Source organism: Limulus polyphemus, unplaced genomic scaffold (genome assembly GCF_000517525.1).
Source record: "Limulus polyphemus unplaced genomic scaffold, Limulus_polyphemus-2.1.2 Scaffold456, whole genome shotgun sequence".
NCBI lineage: Eukaryota > Metazoa > Arthropoda > Merostomata > Xiphosura > Limulidae > Limulus > Limulus polyphemus.
Window position 1 is genome coordinate 184,385 of NW_013666066.1, and position 10,878 is coordinate 195,262.

Here is a 10,878-nt window from a genome sequence, read left to right on the forward strand (position 1 = left end):
AAAGAGACAGAAAAGTGCAGTTGAGGCAGTCAAATGACTGTAAGTACCTTTGTGAGCCAGTCAAAATTAAGAACATTCATGAAATGAATTTGTGACATACTCATAGAATAATTATTGTTAAAAATCAGTTAGATTAACAACTTCTAATATATAGAAACGTTTTGGTAACACTGCGTTCTAACAATGGCTTTTATGTATAACCTAATATTGTTGTTAGTCTATGTACTGAAAGTATAAAATGTATTGACAACAAAACAGGAAAAATATATTTTGATTTCTTAATTTAGGGTCTCTGTTGATTAAGAGGTTTTTAAAAAAAAACATTGGTAATATAACAGAAAATATCTTAATTTAACAATTTAAGTTTAAAATTGAATCAACATTTTTAATTTCATGATAAATTTTATGCACTTGGCTCTAGGCTAGATGATCCCAACACTCACTACACTTATAAGGTTTCATGGCTCCCTTGCACCCTGTCACTAAAATCGTAATGGGCAGACAGTAATTGAATTATTTTATCTGGATAAATGCATTTTGGCTTTTATGACTCCTCCTATTTCCAGAAATCAAGCATGATGTGACATGACACACACACACTCACACTGGCTTTTATATAGGTTAGATACACGTACACACACCTGCTACACTGGAAGTAGTCTTCCCTCCTGTCAACTTAAACAACTTTAGTTCTTTTGTAAACCAAAGGTCTTCTGCCTCATGTACTGCAGGATGGAGAACCGTTACTTGGACACCATGATTTGCAAGATGGCGGCCACAGTTTACAGCTTGTGCTCCCTGCTGATGTGACGTGCATATCACAACTGCTGTGGGTCTCTGATGGGAGTTCTGTGGGTTCAACCTGTATGTAAAAATGACATTGAGAAATGTCGCATAGGTGCTGGTTTTATTTATTAATGTACAAGAGTAAAATTCAGCAGTCCTATTTTTATTAATTTGCACCTGGCAAAGTTAAATAGTGAAAATATTCTTAAGTGTGTCCTCACTGATCATAATATGTTCTAAACTGAGAACTTTAACAACTATATATTCTTTAGTTTTATGCTAATATACAACTAATGACTGTAATGTCACCTACACCAGCACACCTACGTCGGATTTAAAAATGTTTACTCATGAATATACAAAAGTACCAAACCAGTACTGAAAGCTCATTTCACGCATCCATGTTTTAATCATATTTTTCTCATCATCTTCGTGTAATTTAGTGAATTTTTATACACAAAGTTATTATGTATTAATATGCCTTATGTTCTTACTATCACACCTACATAACAGCAGTATGTGTAGGTTCTACAATGTCCACACAATATACATAACTATTGTCTTTGTGTTTGTTTTTCTGATGAAATTTTGATTTCTAACTTATTCTCAAGTCCTTCCTGATGTAATGCAGTTGTTGTTTTGATCTGCACCAAAATAATGAGGTAATTATGTTTAAAATTAACACGAACAAATATAGTTATGTCAAAACATGTTACAAAAAAGGAAGAGACGTGTACTGTTTCAGTAGATAATTAAACAAGATTGTATGTCCCGTACTGATGTATTCATACAACAAATATTTTAATAAGTTACAGACAACTTGCTGCATTCTGATATTTTAGAAAAATTATGGTACTTCTCTACCAGTGCCTCTCTAAATCAAGTTGCTTCCAAAGAAGTGAATAAAAATTTGATAACAAAAGAAATTTTATTTCTCTTCATATCAACTTTTTCCTTCATTTTCTCTTGTCATAAATTTTAAGTAAGCTATATACAAACTTTTAAATAAAAACCAGCATATTTATTGCAAGATCATTTCAAATAAATCTTTTATTGTTACAGGTAATCCTATGCAAGAAGCTTTCCAAAGTTTAAATGGTTCATAATATTTTTATTATAGGAGGTAAACCTCACATGTTTAGTCCTATGTGTACATCAAGAAGTGTGTGTGTGTATATATGTATGTATATATATGCATTTAAGGATATCTTTTTGCAAAATCCATTTCAACACATGTGATTATATTTAAACTATTTTCTAAAGTATAGAGGTTGAGTACATTATATTAAAACTAGTATAAAAGCCCGTCAAAAATGATTGGAAACCATTGTTGAATTATGAACGAAAATTATAGAATTTAACTAAAACAAATTTGTCTGTATCTCCAAATGCACCTACTCATCACTTATTTCATCACCACATATTTAGTAAAAACTATGCAGAAAATAAATGAAATGTTATCGTAAACAAAAGTAGGTGTGCGCTCTGAAAAGAGACTGAAATAGCACTCTTGAACCTTTTTCATTGTATTCTAGGTCAGGAAGTAGAAAGCATAGTGCGGAAATTCTGACACAAATTTTGAACTGTACAGAGGATAAAAGATATTTGGTAGTAATAAACGTTTAACATATTTCGCTCTTTAATAGCAATAAGCAAGCACTTGACACTGATACACACACTCACGTTATCCGATTAATATACTGTACAAGAAATGTATGTTAATAAACTCAAATAAATATAGAAACTCTTCATGATACTTTTGTGTAGGAAAAGGGGGTAGAAGAAAAAATTGTGATAAAATATTTTACACTTCAATCAGTACATCCAGTTAACTTTAAATTTCAAAACATACTCTTCATACAGTTTTTCAGGAAGGTATTTTTATTTATAAACTTTGTCATATTAAAGACAGAATGCTTTCATAACATTCTATAATGATTTATGAATACTAGTTGCCACAATGTCACTGAACTTATGTGTATGTTTTACAAAACAGTATCTCTCCATCATTATGAGTGATTTACAAGTATACTATGTACCTGATAGGCAAACATAAAAACAAGACAGGACAGTTACAAGATTATCCATTAACATTATTTATGATGGTTACAGAATCTATAGTAACCACAATAGTATCTCAAAATCTGTTTAAACAACAGAAATACATGCTTTTTTAGATGGTTTAAGCAGAGTATTCATGATAAAACAAAATGAAATGTGTGACAATTGTAAAGAAGACCTTGGAGGTCAAAAGTTCTACAAAGGTAGCAAAAGAAGAGTGAATGACATTGTAAAAAGCCTTCTCTCTTTTGTCTTCAGCTCAGATTGGCATGTACTGCAGGTGTGGGAGGAGAATATATTGTCCGGAAGGACTAAGAATGGGGTGTTGTGATTGGTTGGTTGTTCTTAGTCATGGTTAATGGAATACATAAGTGCTGATCAATGGTAGCCACAAATTGTTGGTCTCTTTCCATTCTTGTCTTAAAATATCTTCCAGTTCCTACACTGTAGGTCTGTTTTCAGGAACATGGTATGTCATAAACAATGTTTCTGTGTTTATCATGAATCATTTGTTTTGGCAAGGATAGATCAGAGCTCTGTGAGGTTTCCAGTAGATGTCAACACATTTGAAACAGTGTTATGGTGGTTTTTAAGCTATTGGATGAAATTGGAAGTGTAGCCATTTTATTTAAAACATAGAACTGTAAGATGTTTTGGAGCAAGAATGAAAACAACAAAGAGTGATCAAGACTTTGAAACCACAGAATTACTTCATTGCAGAACATGCAGTATTAATGGAACAATTACAATCTCACATCACTTTTGGAAAGCAAGGAAAACCAAGGAACCTTTCTATAACAACATACTGAAACCCTCATTATACAGAGACTCAGGCATAAAAAACAGGAGTTTATACCCATGATTGATCTTCACGTGTTTCACCAACCAGTCACAATACTCCCATCTCAATCCACCCAAACATTATCTAAACCTCCCACAGCTTGTGTTAAAGTGACCTGAAGATGAAAATCAGCCCATTCTATTTATGCTACCATTGTAAATTCTCCAAGGTCTTCTCAACAACTATTGCCCCAAACCAGAGAGCTGTAACCCAACTCATCTTCATGTTGTTTCAACAGAAAGATGATCTCCACTAGTATTCAACAGAAAGACGACCACCACTAGTATTCAACAGAAAGACGACCTCCACTAGTATTCAACAGAAAGACGACCTCCACTAGTATTCAACAGAAAGAAGACCTCCACTAGTATTCAACAGAAAGATGACTGCCACTAGTATTCAACAGAAAGATGACTGCCACTAGTATTCAACAGAAAGACAACCACCACTAGTATTCAATAGAAAGACAACCACCACTAGTATTCAATGGAAAGGCAACCACCACTAGTATTCAATGGAAAGGCAACCACCACTAGTATTCAATGGAAAGACAACCACCACTAGTATTCAACAGAAAGATGACAACCACTGCTACTATTGAACAGAGAGACAACCACCACTTTGTCTCCTTTTCTTTCAACAGGCAGTTGCAGTCAATTAAAGTTCTCAAACCTTCTATGTCTACTCTGCCTAAAATTCCATTGTAATTCTTTACTCTTTATATTTAATTATAATATTTACTATACCTTTTTTAATCATTTCTCAGCTATTTTGTGCTGTACCTGTAATAAAAATGGTACCAGTTATAAAAGGTCATTAATTATTTTTTCTTGTATTAAATACCAGGTGGCTTAAATGTCAGACTTCATTGATGTAGTATGTTCTCTGTATTTCTCTACATAAAAGAGTGGTCTACCTTTAGCTTTTCATTACTCTACTTCCATAATATGAAACATTTTAGACTAGTTGGTCAATAAAATAGCTCTATCAATACTTCAATTTAGTACCTGTGGACTAGTTGATTTATACCAAGGCAATAACAAAAAATTGGAAGTGCACGTGTTGTACTCGGAATGATTATTATTATTATTGATTTTTTTTACCTGTGATTGCCCCCAGCCAATTGGAGGACCATCTCACTAGCAGCTCGCCCAGCCATCTCCAGTCTTCTTTCAGTTGAGAAACCAAAGCGGTCAGATGCCTCTATTAACCGTGATCGCAGCTCTTTGGATATACTTGGTACCACCAAGCCAGTATCTAAACAATGTTCCAAACATACAACAATCAAGTACACTATTAAAACAACAGGACCATTTTATTTAAAACACAATCTCTGAAAAGCAGAGAATGTTGACGATCAGGTATATTATTCAAATAGAAATAATCTCTGTAAGGTAGGGCAATATGTTGACAATAAGGTAAACTATTCAAACAACAGGAACAATCTGTAAAGTAAAACAATATGCTGACAATAAGGTAAACTATTCAAACAACAGGAACAATCTGTAAAGCAAAACAATATGTTGACAATAAGGTAAACTATTCAAACAACAGGAACAATCTGTAAAGTAAAACAATATGTTGACGATAAGGTAAACTATTCAAACAACAGGAACAATCTGTAAAGTAAAACAATACGTTGACAATAAGGTAAACTATTCAAACAACAGGAACAATCTGTTAAGTAGTAGAATATGTTGACAATAAAGTAAACTATTCAAATAACAGAAACAACCACAGTAAGGTAGAAGAATATGTCGATAATAAAGGACATTATTCATATGACAGAAATAACTACTGTAAAGAACAATATGCTGACAAAATCTTCTGGATTACAGATTTCATACAAATGCTTCATACGTGTCATTGACATGTCTTACAAAACACAATACTACAACTATTACTGCATACATCGATTCATAAATTACTTCTAAGATTCATCTAACCTTGTACTGACTTATCCCAAATAGTTCTGTCATCCAATTATGTTAAAAAATTCTAGTTTCATACATAATTAAAACTTACTGAATCATGACAAATGATGAGAATGATTATCCAACATTTCTCAGGCCTAAAATTAGCCAAATTATATGTAAAATCCAAGCTTTTAACATTGTACAAAAGGCACTACAACCAGATGTTTAAATTTAAAAGCATACTTTTGCCCTAGTGACTGTATTTTTCAGAAGTATATTTTACAACAACATTCATTCTAAACAGAATTAGGGACACCCTGTCTAGCCTTTGAAATTCCTTGTAGAAAACAAAGAACAATGGAAGTGGCACATTTTAAATAAATGGTCTCTTATTTGCTTTCCCAATTATATCTACCTATGCACAGACTATGCTTGCCAACCACAATGCTTTGGTCTTGAGTAAAGATGGTTACCTATCAACGAGTAAGTTCCCAACAAAAACAAGCTTAACAATGAAAGCGATGAAATTTGAGTAAATAAAAACACATCTACATGTAATTCTAAACTTACTGATAGTAGTAGATATTAAAATATTTCAATTTAGTCTAAGTTAGTTATTAATGTGTGATCTTAAAGAAGTAATTAATGCAGTTAAAATTAAGATGAATTGTGATTCACAGTAAAAAATCATTGAAAAAACTTCAAGTTAAAAAATAAGCTTTACTTTTGTTAACATATGTGGAATGACATTTCTTATTTATAATCACAACGTTATTACACACATTTAGTGGTGAAACTTTATTAACTGATTACAATATAACTCTATAGGTAGATCTACATTAATTCGGTAATTCCTGAACAGATTTTCTTCCAATGAAATCCTACCTCATCATTAGTGATTGAGTCAGAAGTAATTTTTGACCAATCAACAGCGCAAGTCATTTACTCTTCAAGTAAACAATTAATTTGTCTTCACTGGTTTAAAAATTACTATTAAATTTTTACTTTTGGTCTATTAATTTTTAATTTCTAACAGTGACTCCATATTCTTAATTATCTTTACCTTTCTCTAATGTTTCTGCCATCATTCACTACAAATGAACTCAAAACACCAACTTTGCTCACATAATACACAAGTGAATCCCCAATAAATCCTACTGACAAAGTCCTTTTTCACTCTGGACAAATTTGTTTAAATAGTTCTTGAAAAACAATCACCAAAGTACTATGATTATATACGAGTCCATAGTTTTTAAGTGCTTGTCACCCCAGTTTGCTATGACAGTAGGAACTCCAGATCATTGACCATATGTAAAATGGATACATGGAAGCCTACTGTTGGAGAAGCACTATATGTAAACTAATATGGTCTAAGATACATGAAGGTCTATTGTTGGAGTAACACTGTATGTAAATTAATATGGTCTAGAATACATGAAGGCTTATTGTGAGAGTAACACTATGTAAATTAAGATGGTCTAGAATACATGAAGGCCTATTGTTGAAGTAGCACTATATGTAAAATAATATGGTTTAGGATACATAAAGGCCTATTGTTGGAGTAGCACTTTATGTAAAATAATACAGTCTAGGATACATAAAGGCCTATTGTTGAAGTAGCACTGTATGTAAAATAATAAAACCCGGATTCTAGCATTGTAAGTCCGCAGACATACTGCTGTGCTACTGGAGGGCCCTATTACTGGAGTAGCACCATATGTAAAATAATATGGTCTAGTATACACAGAGACCTATTATTGGTTTGTTTGTAATTAAGCACAAAGCTACACAATGGGCTACCTGTGCTCTGCCCACCACGGGTATCAAAACCCGGATTCTAGCGTTGTAAGTCCGCAGACATACCACTGTGCTACTGAGAAGCCCTATTACTGGAGTAATACCATATGTAAAATAATATGGTCTAAGATATGTGGAGGCCTATTGTTGGAGTTGGATAATCATTTCTGCTAAGTTTCAATTCATAATATAAATTTTGATGAGCTGGCAATTTTAAAGTTGAAAAAATTTTCAATACATAAAGGTCTTTTACATTAATAAATATTGACAATGAATAATGCAGGTATTTCATATCCATTTACAAATATTTGTTTTAATCAAACCATGCCTATAAAAAGAATTTTAAGGATCAAGAAATTGACTAGTCTTGCCAAACTCTTAATAAATTAGATTAATTTTAAGGGGTGTTTCAAACAAAATTTGCTACTTTTCTAGCATTATGTGTTTTCACTTTACCTTTACAAGTACATTGTACTTTCTGCCTTTCTAAAGAACAAGTTAAATGATAAAAAGTACAAGATTATATGTCATTACTGCTTCACTCGGTTCCTCAGAAAGTCATAGAAAGAAAATTTCACAAAAAAACATTTGCTTAATAAAGAATATAAGTACACAATTAGAGCTGGGCAATTAATGGAAGTTGTTAATTGATTAACAAAGGCCCCATTAATTGATTACATTTGATTAAACAATTAGTACAGTTGCCTTCCCTCTAGTCATCAATTCAAAAGAAAAAAAAAAAAACAAGAGAGAAAAAGAGTGGTGGCTGGTGCTGCCAGAAAGTTTCCTCCCTCTAGTCTGCAGTTCAAAGTTAATGACAGGTTGCAAATAGTTTTAGCAGATTTGCCATAACAAAGACAGGGCAAGTAAGATTGGTGGCAGTGGGAAACAAATCAGATGCCCCAAATCACTAAAGCTGAACAACACGGAAGTAAAAAAAAAAACAATAATTTACGAGACTAAAATTGGGTAGAGCAGAAACAGCCCATTATGTAGCTTTTTGCTTAATAATGAACAAACAATGTAGCAATATTTCAATTACTTAGCTAGTTGGAATAATCAAAAACAATAATAATTAAAAACCCTAATTTTGATTAGTTGATTAATTTAATCCTAATTTCAATTGACTGATTATTTTCATGACAGTTGCTATAATCAATATTTGGGGTAATCGATTGTTGGAATTATCATAAACAGTAATAATCAGGAACATTAATTTTGATTAAATGATTTCACTGTAATTTTGATTGATTAATTAAATCATTATTTTGATGAATTGAATACACTGATTAATCAATTAAATTGTCCAGCTCTATACACAATACCAGTACATTATGATATTGAACTGTTTTAACACACAAGTTTTCTTAGAAGCACAATTGTTTTAATAGTCTATTAAGTATGACTGATAGGAAGTTAACAAATTGAAGACTTCAAATAATGAAAACTTTATCCTACCTGTAACATATTCTTTTTCAACCACACAAGGTACAGTTATCTCTCTATATGTAACTGGTTCACTCAAAAGAACATTTTCATCACATCTGTACTTGGCTGTCTGACGTCTGTTAATGTCAACAAGGCGAACAACATCAGGTTTTGAATGTGCTTCAATCTCTTCAAAAATAGCTTGTTTATCAAATAAAGCTAAATTTTTCTCAAAGTCAAACTCATGCTCCAAAATATAGCTGTCTACAGGAGCACTAAAACATGCTTCATCTCGTTCAGTAAGCCGTTTTTTTCCTTCTATCTTTTTTGGTGTCGTTATTTTTTTACGTCCATCACCTGGAATAAGGATATGGTAGTTTTATCAGTCTTTTACATAATTGGAGCATCTAAAAATACCAACAACAAACAGCTAATTACTGTTAAATATTAAATAAGAAACAGCAAATGTATGATGAGACTTTCACTAAACCACTGTCAAAAATCAAAACATAACAAAGCCACTCTTAATCCAACTATAAAAAATCATAAAAGGTCCAAAGAAGCAACAATGGAAATATACATCTTGGAAATATTTAGTTTAAATAATATAACCTGCTTCACATACTAAATTAAGTCAGAGATAAATTTGGCTACTTTTTATGCCAATCATTATCTGCCGTTCAATATTTAAAACTGACGCACTGCATAGTAACAGATTCATAAGTTATATTATCAGGAGTATTGAGACTCCACACCCCAGGTCAGTAATGGACTCCTCTGCACTGAACCTGCATGCAAATAATGACCCTCTGATGCACTTCTGTGCAAAGTTTATAAAGGTCAGCAACTGCTACATGCAACAAGCTCAAGTAAAGATACATAAGAAGAGTTCACTAACCTTTAAAGAAAATTGGTTATTTGATATAACAGGTGGCAAAACTTTAATGAGAGTTTAGAGATACAGGATAATGTATTCACAGTGTACAGGGAGTTCCATGCTGCTCAGTTTCAAAGATATACCTCAACATATGTCATTCATCACAAACTTAGAAGCAAAATGCTAGCTTTCATGATGTGTGGAATGTCAAAACTGCTGTGAAAAACACTAAAAAATCATCTATGAAGTGATGAACCCTAATACTCATTTTATTTACAGAGTGATGAATCTCTGATGGAAGTCTAACAAAAAAACTGCTTTAGATATCAGTATTAAAGTTAACCCTTGACAGACAGAACATGGGTGAAAGGTCATGTCATCTCATTTGTTGACTCGCATTCAAACTTTTATTATGAATTTATGTCAATAACTTTGGTATCAAACTGTAGATTATAATTCAAATTTTAGTATTATATATTAATCAATTTCTTAATTTAAAAGCAAATATTAAAAAAAAACAGATAAACATTGATTTTTGTGTGTCAAGTGGTATGTTGAATGCAGCACTGGTTCCAATTAGATGTTTGTGAAGTCCAAATACTAAGTCTGTAGTTTCTTACGAATTAGAAACTCAAAGTACCGATATTGACAAGCTAGAATATAAAATAAGGGCCTCGTATCTTTTCAATTTGCTAAGATATTGCTCATGTAATAAATCAAACACAGTAGCACCCTGCCCACCTCTTCCATTTTTGGAAATGCTCCCTTTTATACACTTACCTCTATATATGTCAGGAATAACCAATCGAAAGCTCAGAATGTCCCCCTAGTGGCTTTATCATCTATTTTAATGGATTTGGTGCCATTTCTTTCTTTTGAACCAATATTTCAACAAGGTCGGGTGCATCTTTAGTCTGCTCAAAATTTTATATTTTTTTAGACTAAAATACATCTTAGTTACTAAGCTTGATAAATTATAATGGAATTATATGGTATTAATGTAGTAATTTATGATATTTTTAGTTATTCAAATGTATATATAACCCCCCCCAAAATTTTTTTTTCATATCCTCCACATGCAAAATCAAGCAGTAAACGAGTACAAAGGTCGTAACTAGAAGATATAATTGTTTGCTTAACTTCTTTATTTACTGTTCTTTGTTTTAAGGAAA

At 32.1% G+C, this 10,878-nt stretch overlaps 2 protein-coding genes across 4 annotated transcripts in view; one reads left to right on the forward strand and one right to left on the reverse strand.

Moving 5' to 3' along the window:
- The window catches only part of LOC106458403 (galactose-1-phosphate uridylyltransferase-like), a 38,780-nt gene extending 34,287 nt beyond the window's left edge, over positions 1–4,493 (forward strand). Inside the window, exon 13 of the transcript XR_002610368.1 lies at positions 3,927–4,493. The gene's annotated coding sequence lies outside the window, so the exon portion shown is untranslated. The remainder of the gene's footprint in view (positions 1–3,926) is intronic.
- Positions 1–10,878, reverse strand: part of LOC106458396 (enhancer of mRNA-decapping protein 3-like) — a 22,968-nt gene that overhangs the window by 2,587 nt on the left and 9,503 nt on the right. For 2 of the 3 annotated variants that reach the window (XM_022384586.1, XM_022384588.1), the window contains exons 4-6: positions 8,860–9,186; positions 4,792–4,945; positions 636–862 (exon numbers count right to left, since the gene is read on the reverse strand). In XM_022384586.1, the coding sequence (XP_022240294.1) occupies positions 636–862; positions 4,792–4,945; positions 8,860–9,186 (708 nt within the window). The remainder of the gene's footprint in view (positions 1–635; positions 863–4,791; positions 4,946–8,859; positions 9,187–10,878) is intronic. The other variant, XM_013917906.2, reaches the window with a different exon arrangement.